The 19201-nt window shown below is 38.9% G+C and overlaps 1 protein-coding gene across 7 annotated transcripts in view; it reads left to right on the top strand.

The window, feature by feature from the left end:
- Nucleotides 1-19201, top strand: part of gwl (serine/threonine-protein kinase greatwall) — a 524263-nt gene that overhangs the window by 163128 nt on the left and 341934 nt on the right. For all 7 annotated transcript variants that reach the window (XR_016549465.1, XR_016549466.1, XR_016549463.1 and 4 more), the window contains exon 7: nt 11938-12053. Coding sequence is in view for 3 of the 7 variants with exons in the window: in XM_090404739.1 (XP_090260865.1) it covers nt 11938-12053 (116 nt within the window). In the remaining 4 variants the exon portion in view is untranslated. The remainder of the gene's footprint in view (nt 1-11937; nt 12054-19201) is intronic.

Raw genomic sequence — 19201 nt, 5'->3', positions numbered from 1 at the left:
AATTTTCTATGTGGTCTGTAACAAGTGGTTAAGTCATGTTTTCTTAAGATTTTGTTGATTTTTTCCGAGGTGCCTCGGATGTAGGGAATGGTGATGGATTTAGAGTAATCTTTTTTGTGAAGGGGAGGGGGTGGTGGGTTGTGGATAACTGGGTTAAGTATTTTCTGGATTTTTTGGGGGGTGTAGCCATTGGCTGAGAAAGTGTCAAGGATGTGATTTATTTCAGTGGTTAGGACTTGATCATTTGCACAGATTATTTTTGCCCTGTTGAATAGTGTCTTAATAACTCCATATTGTTGTGAGGGGGAGGGTTATGGGATTGTTGATGAATGTATCTGCCTGTATGGGTGGGTTTTCTATAAACTGAGAAAATCAAGGTTCCATCAGGTTGGCGGGTGACTAGTGTGTCTAGGAAGGGGAGGTTATTGTTTTCCTCTTTTTCCAGGGTGAACTTGATTCTAGGGTGTTGGTTGTTTAAGTGTAGGAAGGAGAGGAGTGAAACCGGGCCATGTGGCCAAATAGCAAATAGGAATTGACATCGTATACTAGAAATATAAATTAAATAAACTTTAATATATACTTTCCGATATTTCGGCCAAGTAACAAGTCTGTAACAAGTGGTCAAGTCCATGACTTGACCACCTGTTACAGACCACACAGAAAATTGGCATCCCTTATCCGCTCCACTAAAGACCAACCACTTTCCCCTAGACCTACCTGGTGTATACCAGGTCCCTTTCAGCTGTAAATTGTCTTACTTTGACCAAACAGGCAGGACAGCAAATATCAGAATCTCAGAACACAAGGATTACATCTGATTTCACCAGTACAGCCACTCTGGGCTTGCAGACCATGCTCTGGATACTCGCCACAGAATAAGATGGAAGAAAGACACAGTAATACACCGCAGCAAGTTCAAATATGAAAGACTATTCATGGAATCAGCCTCAGCCCTTAGGAACATGCCAAACCTCAACAAATTTGGATGCATGAGACTGCCCCAAATTTGGGAAACATTTATCAGAAAACTTCAGCCCAAAGACCAAGAACTACCAACATAGCCCGCCAGGGGGCACCATCAGGACTTTAGGAAAACGTTAGCTTCCTAGCTTCAGTTCTCATTTGCTGTTATGTAGTACTTGTGTGCACATGTCTTTGTATTAAGTTCCCAAGAAGATGGCAACGTGACGTTTGCTGAAATATCGGAAAGTATATATTAAAGTTTATTTAATTTATATTTCTAGTATGCGCTGTCAATTCCTTAAATATTAGTTAACTAATTGACACTCTTGATTTAATAAAGTCTAACCTCCCATACCCTTACCTTCGAACTATTCAAATTTGTTATGTATCCAGGTTGCTATACATGGCAAGAAAAAAAATCTACAACCAGATTAATGGTACTGGTGGGTTCCTCCTCTCTCCCCCTTTACCTAACTTTGACATGGAACACTTGGTAAACAAAATACTTACCACAGCTACATATTGTGGCTATGCTTTGGTGATGATGTGTTTGCTATTTGGATTCTTTTGTTACCTGCCTAAACAGCCAACACCTGAAAATTCACTTCAAACTAGAAAAAGAATCTGATAAATGTTTGCCGTATCTTGACATATTAGTCAACCACCTTTCAAATGGTTATTTACAGAAAGCCAACACACACACACAAGAAGATATCTACATAAACAATTACATCATTATCCAGTGCAACAATATGGTATTTTAAAAACACTCATACCCACAGAGCTTGTTCTAATAATGCAACTTTCTGCAATACTTAAATATATTTGTCATACTTTCCTGGCCTAGCTACAGCTCCTACAAAATAAATAAAATACTACATGGCCCTCTTACTTCCCCTCCTCAAACCCACAAGAATAAAACACCACTATTCCTATTCCCTATATCTGAGGTACATCTGAAAAGATAGCCAAAGTACTAATAAAATATGGTGTTTGCACCACATTCAAACCACATATTAAATCAACAACTCTGATCTGTCCTAAGGATAAACTCCATTCCCTAGTATATCCTGGAGTGTCTGAAATTCCCTGTTACTGTGACTTGGCCTGCTGTGGACAGATAGGAAATTCTGTTAACATCCAGCTTGAAGAGCATAAGAAATACATTTGCTATCATTATTATGACAAGTCTGAACTGGTAAAGCATGCTTTGGACATCCTTTCACACAGGATTAGAAGGAAGAAAACTAATGTGCTGTATAGAAGTTACAGGTCATTAAAATTACTTTTACAGTCTGCCATGGCTGTGAAGCATTCTCCTAACCAGAACAAGTATGGCTGCATTAATTTTCGAAAAATTTGAGAGACTGTTATCTTAAGATCAACTCCTACATAGCTGCAATACTTCTTTTTTACAACATTAGAGAATGCCAAATTTGGACTTTAGATCTTTTGTCTGTTATAATTTGAATTCTTTCACTTATTGTTACATGTAAACTGATTTAGTATATGGGGAGATACCATAGTCCTCTCTTATCCATAGTTTCAGTTATCTATTGGATCTAATATCCACTTTGCTTATGTAAATTTACATTGCTGAAATGAAGCCATATGGCTTTTTCTTTTAGCAATAGACAATTCATAAGTTTTTAAATTTGCACCATTCTGAGTAGTTCTCGGTTTTCAGATCGACTGTTGCAGTACCTCAGTGTTTGTGTTCAAGTAACCCTTATTTTCCCAAAGTGCAAGAGTAGTGATGATGGCAATTCGGATTTTCCAAAGAAAAGCATAAAGTACTTCCTTTTAAGTGAAAAAGGTGAAATTTCTCAACTTCATAAAATAATAAAAAATAAACATATGCTGAGGTTGCTAAGATTCCGTTCACATTCAGAAAACTTTTATTAAAGTATGTTGTTATAATTTTTTTTTATTATTATTAGTTATTGTTAATCTCTTTCTGTGCCTAATTTATAAATTAAGCTTTATCATAGGTATGTATGTATAGGAAAAAGACAGTATATATATATAGGGTTTGGTACTATCTGCAGTTTGTTATTCGTGGGTGGGGTGGGGGGTGTCTTGGAAAATATGTCCCGTGTATAGGGGGGCACTATGGTACAAAATATTGAGCAAAACTATATACAGACGCAGTTCAGTTAACCAGTTGATGGCATTGCCTGGGAGTAAATGCAAATTCCTTAGTTCTCCAGAAAAGAAGTGTATGGGGCAGTCATCAGTGATATGATGTATAGTCTGCACAGCACCACACATGCAAAAGGGTGACTTGAAATTCCCCACTTATGTAATAAGTGGGCACTGTGGCCTTGCCCAGTCCTAAATCTGTTTAGCAGACTTCAGAGGTGTTAAGGTAGATTGAATCCTAGTAATTGATAGTTGGATTTGTTATTAGGTACTTGTTTGTAGTTCATTCCAGTCTTTCCACCAATCCTGGGGACCATTATCTGGTATTTCCACAAGCCTTATGGGGGATCTGGAGGCAAGGTGGTGTGCTGTAGATGAAGAGATATCTTGATGAATGGGAATATGCATATTATTTCTTATTTTCTTTATTTCTTTGATGATAGTTCTTCTCTTCTGAAGCATGGAGGAGTTTTGTGGGAAAGAGTGCATCATCATGGGAGAGGAGTAGATCATAAGGTACCAGAGAAGGTTTTCATTGTTATGTTAAGCCATATATCTATGAGAGTTGTGCAATGACTTTGGCTACAAACTGGTGAAATACTCTGCAGCAGGGAAGAGTAATTGCAGGGCTGGTGTTTTAAGAGTCGAGGCATTACAACCTCAAGTTTTGCTTGTCAGCTTGTTTTATCAAGTGTGACACCAAGGTAGCAAGGTTATTTTCATGGATTAAAGTCCTATTGCAGAAGTTTATTTTTAGTTTTTTGTGAGCCTCATGGTTATTTAGGTGGAAAGCAGAAACAGCAGTTTTGCTTGAAATAGGAGAGTCCCCAGCATTCAAAGTAATTTTGTACTGAGCTCAGATCTTTGTTTAGTGTTTCCTCAAGGCCTTGAAAGATACTGTCTTGGGTGGTGATTTCTATGTCATCAGCATAGATAAACTTTCGACATGCTGTTGAAGGTGTCGCTTATGGAGAGAACAGATCCTGGTGGCAATCCATCCTGTAATATAAATCTTCTGCTTTTTTGTGTATTCAGATGAACCTTTATTTTCCTATTGGAGAACATTCTGTTAATTTTAGTGTTTTTTGGGCGTTGAGTATTTTAGCTGCTTTATACAGTAGAAATTTCTTCCATACAATGTCATAAACTGATGTTAGGAATTAAGGCAGTACCTGTTTTTTTAACCCTCTTAGTATCCAGCTTCTATATGGGTTGTGAGAGCTAGGGCCTGATTGTAGCTTCTTCACTGGGTAAGATGACTTCTAATTTTGGAGAAATTCTAGAGAGGATAATCCTTTCAAAAAGTTTGTAAGGAGTGCAGAGTAATTCTATTCTATCTAGCAGTAGTTATTAGGGCCATCACTTGGCTTATTAGGTTTTGGCAGGACTATTATCTTTGATTAATACCAAAGTTTTGGGAACCATTCATTATTTATTATTGTAGAGAAGAAATTAGATAGCCAGGATTTTGCTCTTGGCCAAGGTGAGTGAGAAAGTCTGGAAGGATGCCATCAATGCCAGGAGCTTTACCTGTTTGAGTTATGCATTAATTTCATCTATAGTTACTGGATTACAGTTTGCTGTAGATGTAGGACATGATAAGAAAACTTTTTTTATAAAGACGATGGATCTCTATTTTGGTATCTGTGGGAATTTTGGGTTTAGCTTTTTGTGCTAAGATTTTTGCAATACTGTTAGGGTTTACTTTTCCTTTAGTCCTGTTTGGAGTGTTGGTGTCTCTCAGTCAATGGAGCAGTGTACAAGCCTTGTGGCTTGAAGCCAGCTAGCTCTTCTGCCATCATCCAAGAACCTTAAAGAGAGCAGTGTCTAGATGGTTCTGTTATTAATGCTCTGTCTAAAAGAATACTGCTTCAGTTGACCAGCATGGTGTATATAGAATTTTCTGAATCCTCTCAGGGATGTGTTTCTTGGCAGAATCTAGAGAAGTTTAGTGAATCTTTCATAGTTATCAGCTGTAGGTGGAATTATGTTGATGTTGTTTTCAATGAATTCAGTAAAGCCAGATGGAGCAGTGTACAAGCCTTGTGGCTTGATCTGGTTAAGTTAAGTTTGTTCATTTCTTCAAGCCAACTAGCTCTTCTGCCATCATCCAAGAACCTTAAGAGAGCAGAAGCAGTGTCTAGATGGTTCTGTTGCTCTGGATTCAGATGCTCTGAATCCAGAGCAATTCAGTTCAGATGCTCTGGCTAAAAGAATACTGCTTTCAGTTGACCAGCACGGTGTATATAGATTTTTCTGAATCCTCTCAGGGATATGTTTCTTTCACCAGATGTTAGAGAAGTTTAGTGAATCTTTTATAGTTATCAACTACAGGTGGAATTATGTTGGTGTTTTCAATGAATTCAGTAAATTTTGGGCAGTTTGTTTTCCTGAGATTCCATTGGGGGTATTCAGAAACTTTATTCCTGGGGATTATAAGTCCTACACTGATTAGGCACAGTCTGTGCTGGCTGTGGAGAAAAGGAGGCAGTACTTGATAGGTTGAGGTGAAAGGGGTTCCTTCCATATGGAAGGAACACAACCCTGATCTGTTTTGCAAAACAGATCAGGGTTGTCTTAGAACGCCATCTTCCAGATTTAAAGGTTCTGGATTGCTTGCTGTTGTAAAGGAGATGGAGGTTGTTTGCAAACATCCAGTGTCTGTCAATAGTTGGCCTGGGTTGTCATTATTATTGTATCCCCATACTGTACTGTGCAAGTTGAAATTGACAGGATGATGCTAGGGTGGACTAACTGAGGAAGTACAGGGCTAGTACAGTCAAGTAGATGAGGATTATATACCTGATGTTGGAGGTTTAATGGAATATTTACAGCACTAGGAAAGGATTAAAAACTAATTTTAATGCTTCTAATATTTCATATCAGTCACTGAGACATCTTCAGGGATTAGAAATAAATCTTGTAGCACACACTCAAATACAACACAATACAAAGTGAAACACGTAGGTCACTCTAAAGTCCCATCTGGGCATCCTCTGTGGGCATTTATAGGTGGCCTAGGATGTAAAGTGGGACCTTTACAAAGTAGAGCTTTTCATAGTTTTTCTACTTCATTAGAAATTAATTAAACTTACCAAGAAAACATTCTTGTTTAATCCTTTATTAAGGTGATGTGAAGTCATCAGCTTCTTTATTTCGAACCGAGTGGAAAAACTTTCTACCAAGTGTTTGTGATCCAGAATATTTTAATAATAAACTTACATTTTTTACTACTTGTACATGAGAAATACAGAGTAGCATTAATTCATCCATGGTATCTCTTCTGCTCTGACTGATGTGACCTCAATAGAGGCAGAAACAGCTCTGGTAGTGACCTTTCCCATAATGTCGCAATATTCACGTCTCAAAGAAAGATTGCATTACATTATGGAATATTTAGGTAATTGATGTGGAGTCATCACCTCAATATGCATGTAGCCAAGACGTGTAGATACTTCATGTGCAAACTTAGTTTGCTTATACTTAAACGAAGGATTAAACAAGTTATATAACTTCTTGGCAAGTTTAATTTGATTGCATTTGAAAGCATGTTAATCCTTACTGCATTGTCTACTATGTCTGTAAAATGTGTGTAATCTTTAAATGTTTGTCAGATCAGATTTTTTTACTTTTAAGACAAATAGTTGAGAAATCTTGGGGAGAACTATATATTTGTTTGTGTGTGTGTGTTATTTTACTTTTTTATGTGAACTCTCTCACTCATTAACAGTTATAAATCCATAAGATGTTTGCATCATGGTTGCATCACCAGGTGATGAAAAACACATCGCCTACCTAACACATTCAGAGATTCAGAAAAACTTTTCCTGCAGCAGGATTTGAATCCTCAACCTGTAGTTTAAAGAGCAGGTATGCTATCCTCTTGACCAACCATAGTATATAGGTTTTGTAGATATGTAAAAGTCATGTGAGAAGGTGCTAGTATAAAAGCTCTTCAAAATACTATAATTATATGACATAAGCAGGAAAGAGTAACAAGAAACATAACATAACCATATATTTGACTGGCAGATGAGTCCAATTTGGGCCTTATCCAAAAGTCCTAGAAATCAACACATGCATGAATATGACATACCCCAAAGAGGTATTTTGCAAGTTGGGATACCATATTTTCTACAAGAGAATTTTTTCTACAAGAGAAATATTTTCGTACAGCTTTTGCAACCTGATCATGCCTTTGTTTATAATTTATATGAGCAATCATGCTACTAGAAATAATGATGTATCCACTGTCTCTTCTCTTCTTTATTTCTGCACAGTTCGAATTTGCTATTATCATAATGTATCTTTTCAATTTTCACCTTGATAACATTTATTTGTATTGCTTGTTTTTGAGCAGCAGGTATCAGACCTTCTGCTTCTTTCTTGATGGTATATTGTTAAGTGACTATCAACTTTTCCTTGAATGTTCTTCAAATATTGACTATGGAATATTTTATTTTTCTAACCTTCTGATCTTTTTTCAGTTTTTTTCTTTTTCTATTGCTTTTTTGAATCTACTGCATTCACTTTTGTTTCTCTTTGTGCTTCAGTTATCTCACTTTTCTTCTTCTTCTTCTACTGTTTGCTTGACATGTAAATGTCCATATCCTCCACTTTTCCTGGCTATGTATAATCAATCTCTATCACTGCATGAATGCTAAACATGATTTATTTTCATTAATTTCTCAAGCAGCATGTGAAAGACGGATCCTCAAGGTTAAAGAGTGTTGGATTTGCTTATAGCATCAGAAGGATTCTGTGTTAAGAATATGACTATTTTACCACCATTTGGTGGTAAAATAGTCACTGTCACCTTCTGGTGACAGATGGTGACAGTGATCATGCTGTGCTTTCATGGGAAGTATCTAATTGTATTGATGGTCCGATTAGAACAGTCTATATGTTGAACTACAAAGCTGGAAATTATGATCAACTTAGGAGAATACTATCTTTGGTCCCATGGTATCAGTTACTGAATAGGAAAAATGTCACCAATGCATGGAAATCTTTGAAAAAGTGCTTAAATGAGGCGGTATCTGAATGTATCCCTAGTATTCAAAGAATAAATAGGTTGGGAGTGAAATGGATGTGCACCCTTATTAAGCAAGAGATCCACAAGAAGAAGAAAATGTGGAAAGAATATCGTGAGAATAAGAATGAGAGGAGTTATGAAATATATAAAGCTCAGGCCAGAATAGTAACAAGTATTGTGAGGATAGCTAAATCAGAGTATGAATAGAAATTGGCCATGCAATCTTATGCCAATCCAAAAGATTTTATCATTATGCCACAAGCAAAATAAAGAAAGAATGAATGTGAAAGAAGAACTTTATTGAATGCAGATGGTACTCTAGAAGCTAATGGCATTGTACACAGTGTTACTGCTACATTGGATGGAGAGTTAGAGGTTCATGAAAATGAGGTTGAAGAGCTGTTGCATAACCTGGATAAGAATTTGTCAGTAGGGACAGATGAAATATCAACCCATTTGCTAAAGGAATGTTCAGCTGAATTGGCCAGACCTTTCATGTGTTGAGTCTCAGCTTGGGAATGATACCACGGAAACAGAAGGAATGTATGATAGTTCCGTTGTACAAGGGTGGTGCAAAAACTGATGTGTCTAACTACCGACCTATCAGTATTGCTGGTGTAGTAGTGAAGATTTTAGAGAAGTTGGTAAGAACTCGCATACAGAAATGGGTAGACAAGCAAGCTATAATCTGCAAGGTGCAGCATGGGTTTACTAAAGGTAGGTCATGTTTTAGGCTCATATTTTATAACAATGTTATGGCTGAGTTGGATAAAGGGAATGGATATACTATGATAATGAGATTTCTGAGGCATTTAATAGGATTCCACATGAAAAGCCATTGCATAAACTGGTGAATATGGGATTGGAATATAAAATCTTGACTTTGATCAGAGGATTGTTGACAGACAAATATCAAAAAGTGGTATACACTGGGTATGAATCTGCCTCATTTAAGGTGACCAGTGGTGTACCTCAGGGTTCAGATCTTGGCCTTTATTGTTCAACCTATATATTAATGACACAGGCATGGTCCAACATTAGATGTGCATTCATGACTTATTTTTAATAGCATTAACAGCACTAAACAAACTATTTTATTAACTGCTTATATTTCGCTGAATTTCAAATAAGCATCATCAGAGCACAACACAGCTTGTATACAGTGAGTAAGTGAAACAATACAATTGTAATGGACAAAACATCTGAAGTCCTATTTTGGTGCCCTCTAATGTTGTAAAAAATATTACAGCTATGTGGGAATTGCTCTTAAGATAACAGTCTCCCACATTTTGGCAAATTAATGCAACCATATTTGTTCAAGTCAGGAGAATTTTTCATAGCCATGGCTGACTCAAAAATTGCTAGAGGGTGAAGTTTATTCTTAGGGAAGTATATCAGAGTTGCTAATTTAACATGGGGTTTGAATGTTGTGCAAAGGCCATGTTTCATCAGTACTTTGGCTATCTTTTCTGATATCCCTCTGACATAGCGAAGAGAAATGGTAATGCTTTATTCCTGTATATTAGGGGATGGAGGGGTAATGTGGCTGTGTAGTATTTTATCTATTTTGTAGGAACTGTAGCCATTGGCCAAGAACATATGGCACAGAAATTTGAGGTCTGAAAATTAGTTTTCAGAACTCAAATATCTGAAAGGCAGGTGACTAATCCTGATGGATCACTATATTTTTCCAGTTGAGCTTGAATTGTGTGAAAAAGAAGGACATTAAGGAAGATTTTAACAATGCATATAAATTGAGAAGAGGAAACAGCAGCAGCAAGTATTAGTAAGGGAATGGAATTATTGAGAGACAAATATCTCAGATAACATGTAGAAGAAGGAACATGAAGTTCAAGAGTTTTGGAATTGGTCATAGCATCAGAGGATCTAATTGTAACTGACATGGCACCCATCCCCCCTCCTAGTTGGAGAGAGTGACCATGTAGTTTTGACTTGGAGGATGAACAGACATGCAGGAGTATCAAAGAGAAAGAAATTTATCTGGCATTCTAAGGCTGGTGACTATAATAATAATAATCTTAGAAATCAGCTTGGGACAGTTCCATGGATCGAAGAATTGGAAGGGTGTGTTATCATCAGTGCATGGGTGAAGGAATATTTATTCACAGCAATGGCAAATTGTATACATCAAGTGAAAAAGAGAATCCAATCATTTTGGGGTCAAGTGGATGACAAACAATATCAAATGGGAACTGCAAGTGAAAAAGAGGTTATGGAAGAGATATAAGGAAGGGATGGAGAGCAATTGCATGAAGAATATGAGACTCAGGCCAGGAAAGTGACAAGTATGGTCAGGTACGATATGATCACTTTATTGGGGTACATCATCCTGGAGAAGTAGGTTTTAATACTAGGTTGATGGTGAGGGTTCAAAGTTTAGAAATGCAAGAGGAAAGTATGTTTCAAATACCAAGTACTCTGGATGTCAGTAAAGCAATGGCACTGGATGGAATTTCACCACGGATTTTGAGAGAAAATGCACGGAAGAACTGATAGCTCAGTTGACCTGGGTTATCAACAAGTCTGGCTACAGGAAAGGTGCCCAAGCAGAAGGAGGGCAAAATAGAGCCATTGCATAAGAGTGGTAGTAGAATGAAAGTATCAGCTATGGACCGGTTTGTGTTTCATCAGTAGTTAAGATTTTGGTCAAATTAGTGAGAGATCATGTATAGCATTGGACAGATGAGGGTAATGTTATATATGCGAGTCAACATGGATTTGGTAAGGAGCAGTTATATTTTAGTAATCTAATTGCCTTTTATAAGAAAGTAACAAGTGCAGTTGATGAGAGAAAGGTGTATGCTGTGATTTTTTGGGGGGGGTTTACAAAGGCATTTGGCAGGGTGCCACATTATAAGCTAATATTTAAGTTACAGCACGTGAGTTTAAATGTTAGGTTAGTGAACTGGATTAGTAATTGGCTGTTTGATAGATATCAGAGAGTTGTGTATGTGGGAGCATTATCAAGGAAGCAGAAAGTTCCAAGTGAGATCCCACAGGACTCAGTTATTGGGACCTGTATTGTTTAACCTTTATATCAATGACATCGTCGGTGGATTACAGAAGATGTGAAGTTGGGAAGGGTTATTAGTACTTGTGACATGTGTTGGCCCTTTAGAAGGATTTGAATATACTGGACATGTGGCAAATGAATGGGGGATGTCAGTTTAATTCAACTAAATGTAATGTCTTGAAGGTTTGGATACATCAATGGGAGGTTGCATACTCTGTTGGAGGAAGTGAGGGAGATGATTGATAAAACTTGAAGTTGTTGGGACATGTTGCAAAAGTGGTTAAGTTAGCCCAGAGGATTGCCACAATACTGAGGATGCTGAATAGCAGAGATAGAATTTTAATTCCATGTATAAATCCCTGATCAGACCACATCTGGAGTAATATGCTCAGATTTGGTCCCCAGGATTTGAAGGGGATAAATTAACCTTGGAAAGAGTACATAGAAAGATAACAAAAATGACATCAGAACTGTACAGTCCTGATATTATGAATGTCCTGAATAATAACAGTTAAACAGAGTAACAATCTGTTATGACATTTTGATTCTCTTTAAATCATTGCAATTCAAAAATAATAGATCACCTTTTTCTCCTGAATCTGTTTAGTTAATTTTAGTCAGAAGTAAAGATATGCAGTAATAATGAGGAGCCCATGATTTGTTTTGGTTCGTTATTTATGAATCATGATAGTGTGTTCATATTATTTTAATAATGATTTTGTTTTTCAGAAATACAGCTAATTGGTTTGATTTGGGTTTTCAGAAATTCAGTTGATGGATTTGATTGGTACACCATCACACAGAAACAAGGAGGTAGCTCAGTATTTAAAAAGCCGGACTCCTGGTCAGCTACTTTCTTTAACATCTTCACTTGCTTTTGTAAGTGTTTTTTACCTTTTGAATTTTAAGAAATGATTTTATTCATTCATGAGTTTTTTTTTTAACTATATCATCATTAAATAACTGGCTCACACATTAGTGAACTCAAATTCGCGAGAGTGAAAGATGATAAAACAACACACATTCCCCTTCATGTTAGCCATCTTTGCAAAATATGTATATTAGTAAAGAGAATTTTAAATTATGAAAGAAAATTAAATGATGCTGTGTAACTACATTCTGATTTGTTGAGTAATTCTGTTTGTCTTTTACAAGGAGCATGTTATCATCCTTTAAGCACAATTTGTAATATGCATCACTGGCATTATTATCATCATCAGGACTCATCGATTTAGTCATTTCTGCTTCAATACATGTTATCTCTCTCTCTCTTTAAAATACTAACCACAATGTACTCATAATGCCCAATGGTAGCCCATTCCACACTCTCACCACGCACCACAAGAAGAACCTGGACATCATTCTTAATCTTGATATCCTTTATTCAGCTTACAAAGATGATTCCAAGTTCTACCCCACCTCCTATACTGCAAAATCTCACTTGTATCTACATTCATGAGCAGCTGAATTAGAGATACCTGCCTAGTAGCAGGTAGCACCATCTTTCGCCTTGATGACGGTGCCGATGCGGCCTGGCATAGACTCCACAAAGCACCCGAAGTGTTGGGGAGCCAAACTGATCCTTGACCACTGCACAGCTTCCCACAATGCACGGAGATTGGTCGGAGCAGGGTCCAGGGCACGTATATCTCTCTCTCTCAACAGCATCCCAGACGTGTTCAATAGGATTGAGGTCAGGGGACCTCGGGGGCCAGCCAAGCATCCTCGTGTTCATGGAGTGTTCATCCACCCACTCGGCCACAATTCGGGAGCTGTGGGCTGGTGCATTGTCTTGCTGTAGGTTCAGGGTGCTGTAGGTGCAGAAATGGGTGCACACGATCTGACAGCAGGTCCCTGTATCATTCGCCAGTGAGGGACGATGGTAGATGTACCAGGGGGACCCATTTCATCCCACGTAAACAGTCCCCATGCACTGTTTACATGGACCACCACGTAAACAGTCTAACCACCACCCGGCCTGAACTGTACCCTGCTGGCACGAGGGATCCATTGCTTCATATGATTGGCGACGCACTCGTACGCTGCCATCGGCATGTACCAACGTGTACCTCGACTCATCAGTCCAGGCAACCTTTTTCCATGCGTTGAGGGTCCACCGGCAGTGTTCCTGCTGCCATGCTAATCATTGTGCCTTGTGACGTGTGGTGAGCAGAGGTACCCTAGTCGGGCAGTGGCTTCTGTACCCCATAGTGAGGAGATGGTTGTGGATGGTGTGGCTGCTCACACGTCGTTGTTGTCCAGTATTGAATTGGCGAGTTATCTGCGGCACTGTGGCCCGTCTATCTGCGTAACCATCCGAGCTAGCCGACGCCATGCCCTATCATTGACAAGTTGTAGACCATGGCAGTTTTCCCTAGCAGCTGTGGTTTTACCTGATTCCATGTACTCATGGTACGCTCTTGACGCAGTGGCCTGTGAAACACCCAGTGCCTGCACGACTTCGGAGATGGAGTGCCCCATGCATCTGGCTCTATTTTCTCATTGACATAGAAAATTGACATCTATTTCTGTCTGACATGGTAAATTTTTAAATGATTAAATAATTGAAATAGAAAATTGATAAAAAAAAATTGATCGTTTAAGACAGGCATAAGATGAATTAAAATGCAATATTTAAATTTTAAATGAATATCTAATTGCAAAATCACGAAAATAATTAATTTTTAAATATATATCTTCAATAAAGAGCCGCTGACCCCTAGACCGCCTGAACGCTCCCAAATATAGCCTCCCTAGAAGGTTTCGGTGCCCACTGGGGGGGGGGCGTTACTGCCCACTTTTGTATGCTCTAGACTATTCCTCATATCATTAATATATAAGAGGAGATGGTTGTGGATGGTGTGGCTGCTCACACGTCGTTGTTGTCCAGTATTGAATTGCCGAGTTATCTGTGGCCCGTCTATCTGCTGTAACCATCCGAGCTAGCCGACGCCATATTACAGACCTATTGCTTTATTGAGTTGCGCCTATAAAATGTTAGAGCGCCTTCTGTACAACAGATTGTCCACACCAATTATGCAGCATGTTCCGATTGAGCAAGCTGGTTTTAGAGAAAAACGTGGTTGCTGTGATCAATTGCTCACTTTAACATCATACATAGAAGCTGGATTTCAGAAGCAAGATAAAACATCAGCTGTCTTCTTGGATGTAACAGCAGCCTATGATACAGTATAGGGCGAAGGTCTTATATACAAATTTCTTAGCATTGTCCCATGTAAACGGACTGCACACTTAATTTCTCCATGCTCACTGAACGTTTCTTTCAAGTTATATTAGGAAATAAAATGTCCCGACAACGAAAACTTAATAATGGTCTTCCACGAGGGTCAGTATTGGCACCCTTACTTTATAACCTATACACATATGACTTGCCTGCTACCATCTCACGCAAGTTCTGTTATGCTGATGACACTGTAATTGCCATTCGACTCAAAAACATGAGTCAGGCTGAAGACGTACTTACAAAAGATCTGAAAACTATAGGTGAATATTATAAAAAATGGAGGCTCCAGCTCAATCCAGACAAAACAGAAGTATCAAGCTTTCACCTTAATAATCACATGGCAGATGTCACTTTACATATCTTCTTTGATGGATGTTTACTATGACACAATAAGTTTCCAAAGTACTTGGGCGTTACCCTGGACCGCACGCTCTCTTACAAGCAACACCTAACAAACGTTTCTGCCAAGTTAAGAACCCATAACAACATGATACAAAAACTAATAGGCATGACATGGGGAGCAACAGCCGATAATCTGCAGATTACTGCTCTTGGTCTAGTTTTCTCTGTTGCCGAATATTGCTCGCCAGTGTGGCTAAATAGCACACATGTTAAACTTGTTGATAGCCAACTAAATAATACAATGAGACTGATTTCTGGCACAATTAAATCAACGCCCACACACTGGCTTCCAGCTCTTAGTAACATTGTTCCACCGAATCTGTGCAGGACTAAGGCTCTCTTACAGGAGTATAAGAAAATCTTGGAGAACACAGCCCTACCAATACATTTAGATCTCCCAGACTTAAGTGTACGACGATTGAGATCAAGACATCCACCACTACAATTAGCCCAACTACTACTACATTCTAACTTTGACTTGAAGCAAAAGTGGCAAGAACAGTGGGAGAGCCATACAGATGACATTACAAAATTTTCTCTCAATGAATTACAAGAAAGTTTTGATGCTTGCTCACACCTCCCACGAAAATCCTGGACTCAGCTTAATAGAATACGAACTGGTCATGGTGTATGTGCGGACATGCTTTTTAAATGGGGTAAATGACCATCCCCGCATTGTGATTGTGGAGCTCAGAGACAAACTGTGAACCACATTATGACTCAGTGTTATCTCAGAGCATATTCAGGAGACAAATTGGACTTTTTAAGTGCTACACACCCGAAGCTATGAACTATCTAACCAATATGGATGTAACCTTTTAATTTTATTGGTTTTTAAAATGACTTTTAATTTTATATGTTATTAAAGTGCATTGTACTGCATGTTTTGATATTCATGCCATACGAATAAATAAATAAATAAAAGTAAAAATAACAATGGCCTAAGCATTTTCGTAAGTACCCATAGTCCTTCATATCATTTATTTTTTATTAAAAAAAAACAGCCACGTGAAAGTGCCCGATATGCCTACGATGCGAAGTAAAGATGGCGGCAACAAAGGTCAACAACAAAAGATTACTTCGAGTCCCATCAGCATACCGCAGCCGATAGCCAACAAACAGACAATACGAAGTGCTGCAGTTGCGAAACTGAAGTTACCGAAAGGAAAAAAGGTATATCATGCAACTACTGTTACAACTGGCCACATACTTCCTGTGTGAAAATAGATGAATTGGCTCCCAAGCTTTTTATCAAACTGAACCAGACTTTTTTCTGTTCGATGTGCCTTCCTTCTGTTAAACAGCTGCTGAACTAGGCAAACGAGTTGAAAATCTTGAACAACACCTTAATAACACGATTGATACTTTCTCGTCCAAAATCCGAAAGTTGGAAACAAAGCTCGAGATACTCGACGATCAGCGGCAGATTGCAAGTGCATCTGTACTCGCTAATGAACTCTGTGATTTAATCGTATCAACGGTACACACGTCGCTCGAAGCTGAAAACAGGAGACTCAATGCCGTTATTCTGAACTTTCCGGAGGAAAATGGTAACTCTCTAAAAGAAGAAATTAGCAAACTAGCAGGTGAATGCAACTTCAATCCCAGGAATATCATCAGATGTCATCGATTTGGTCCCACAAACAAAAGAAAGGACGGAACAAACTTTCCATGTCTTGTGAAAGTGATCTGTGATACACCGGCAAACACTTCCAAATTAATAATGGCGATAAATAGCAAACTAAAGGACGGTTGCCCTAATCGCGTGTACGTGCTCGACCTGACTTAACCTTTGAACAAAGGGAACAAAGACGGCAACTCCGAAGACAGCTAGAAGAAAAACGCCAAAAATGGAGACAACACCATAGACTACAAACAAACCAAACTAGTGCAAAAACTAAGTGACGCCACTAGTAGCCACCAAGGAGACCAGTATGCATGCACCGCATATCCACTGCACCAACATCCGTGGTCTCAACTCCAAACTTAATAGCATTCACTATCATCTGCAGTCAACCAAACCCACCTACTCTTAACAGAAAATCAAATTTCTTCTTTCCCTGGCACAATCCATCTCAACCATCCAAACTATTCTTTATTTAACTCCTTTCAACCCAAGGGTGGTGTGTGCACATATATCCGTTCTAACATACCCTGTCAGAGAGCACATAACCTAGAATCGCCCAACTTTGACCTTCTTTGGCTAAAAATATCCCTCCTCCACTCAGTCAAATTCATCTGCTATCTCTATTGCTCTCCCAATACCACCAACCACTCCGAGCTCTTTAATTTCCTCTCCTCAAAAGTTAATTTCCTCCAGTCCCACTATCCTAATAGTGAAATCATTTTCCTAGGTGATTTTAATGTCCATAACACCAGCTGGCTTTCCTCTTCCAGTTGTACAGATCCTGCAGGCAGAGACGCTGAAATATTTGCCACCACCAGCGACCTTACACAAATTGTTCATAAGCCGACCAGAATACCAAATAACCCAAATTACTCTCCAAATACCCTAGATCACTTCCTTACCAATGACCCTTCCAAATATACAGTGAATGTAATAAACCCCCTGGGTAATTCTGACCACAACCTAGTGCTCATCTCCAGCCCCATGCAACAACACTTATACAGTCACACCAGCACAAGAGTAGTTTGGCATTATAACAGTGCCAAATTGGACAGTCTACAACACTACTTTGCTTCCTTCCCATGGTTGGACTATTGTTTGCAGTCTTCCAATCCAAACATATGCACCGAACACATCACCAAAATAATCCTCACTAGCATGATAACATACATTCCCCACACCACTCTGAACCTATCCAAACCCTGGTTCTCCAAAAGATGTGCCAAGGCCGTACAAATGAAAAATCAGGCATACCACAACTGGCTCAAATTAAGAACTCCATCCTCCTTCAGTGCCTATGCTGAAGCCAAAAACAGATGCAAAAAAATTATCAACGATTCCAAAACAGAATTTGAACGGGCAAAAAGCAGGAAACTTGCAGCCTGTCCTAGCGGCAGTCATGCCTTTTTGGTCTCTTGCCAAAGCAGTTGGTCGCAACTTTTGCCCTACACTACTCCCACCCCTATCATACCCAGAGGGCTTAATTGCAACATCACCCACAGAAAAGCTAATGTCCTAGCTTCACACTTTGCCTCCAATGCATGCATAACTGCTAATGGCAAATGCCCCCCAGTCATTCCAACTGCCCAACATACAATGCCTCCTGTATCCTTTTGCCAGAAAGAGATCATAAACCTGTTGTCAAAATTAGACACAAAAAAAATCCTGACCCTGATGGCATTTCTCCAGTTCTGAAGGTCTGTGCAGCAGAACTGACTCCTATCCTATGTCGTCTGTACACACACACTCCTACTCCACTGGTATATATGTATCCCAAAGCCTGGAAATTGGCTTATATTCACACATTCCCAAAAAGGGTGACAAATCACTGCCATCTAACTACACCTTATCTCACTCACCTCAATCCTATCTAAAGTGATGGAGAAAACCATCAATTCTCAACTCCTATTCTACCTTGAAGGTACCCAGCTATTAAGCGACCACCAATACGGATTCCGTCAGTGCCAATCAACAGGTGACCTGCTCTCATATATCACTCATCTCTGGACATATGCCATGGAAAAATTTGGTGAATCTCAAGTGGTTGCACTTGATGTCTCTAAAGTCTTTGAGCAGGTCTGGCACAAAGACTTATTAAGTAAACTTCCATCATTTGAACTGTTTCAGGACTTCTGGAGATAGATTGCCAGCTTCCTGTCTGGACACACACTATGTGTAATGGTAGATGGCTCCCTATCCTCCTACTGTCCAACTGATGCTGGGGTCCCACAAGGTTCAGTTCTCTCACCGACCCTCTTCTTTCTATACATCCATGACCTACTTCAATTGACCTCCAACCCAATAGACAGTTTTGCAGATTACAGCACATTGCACTCCTCCCTTTCATTTGATAAACCTTACCCTACACAACTCACTTCAACACACAGAACATCAACCACAACTTCTCTTAATTCTGACCTCCAAAACATCCTCCGATGGGGCTCAGATAACCTCGTCAACTTCAACGCTAGTAAAACCCAGTTCTGTTCTTATTTCCCACAAAAAAGAACCATTTTCCCCCAGTATTATTTTTGATAACACTCAAATTCCCAGACAAGATGAAATTTCTCTTCTCGGAATTACCATGACATCAGACCTCTCCTGGCATAAACGCATAACAACAATTGCATCCTCAGCTTCCAAAAAATTAGGCTTTCTCTTTTGCCCGAGACGTTACTTAACTTCAAAACAGCTGTTAACATTATACAAATCGCAAATCCGCCCAGCTATTGAATACTGTTCTCACATTTGGAG

The sequence above is a fragment of the Typopeltis vanoorti genome, chromosome 15 (assembly GCF_054136105.1).
Source record: "Typopeltis vanoorti isolate ZY-2024b chromosome 15, IOZ_Tvanoo_1.0, whole genome shotgun sequence".
Lineage (NCBI taxonomy): Eukaryota > Metazoa > Arthropoda > Arachnida > Uropygi > Thelyphonidae > Typopeltis > Typopeltis vanoorti.
This window is presented reverse-complemented; position numbering and strand designations above follow the sequence as displayed.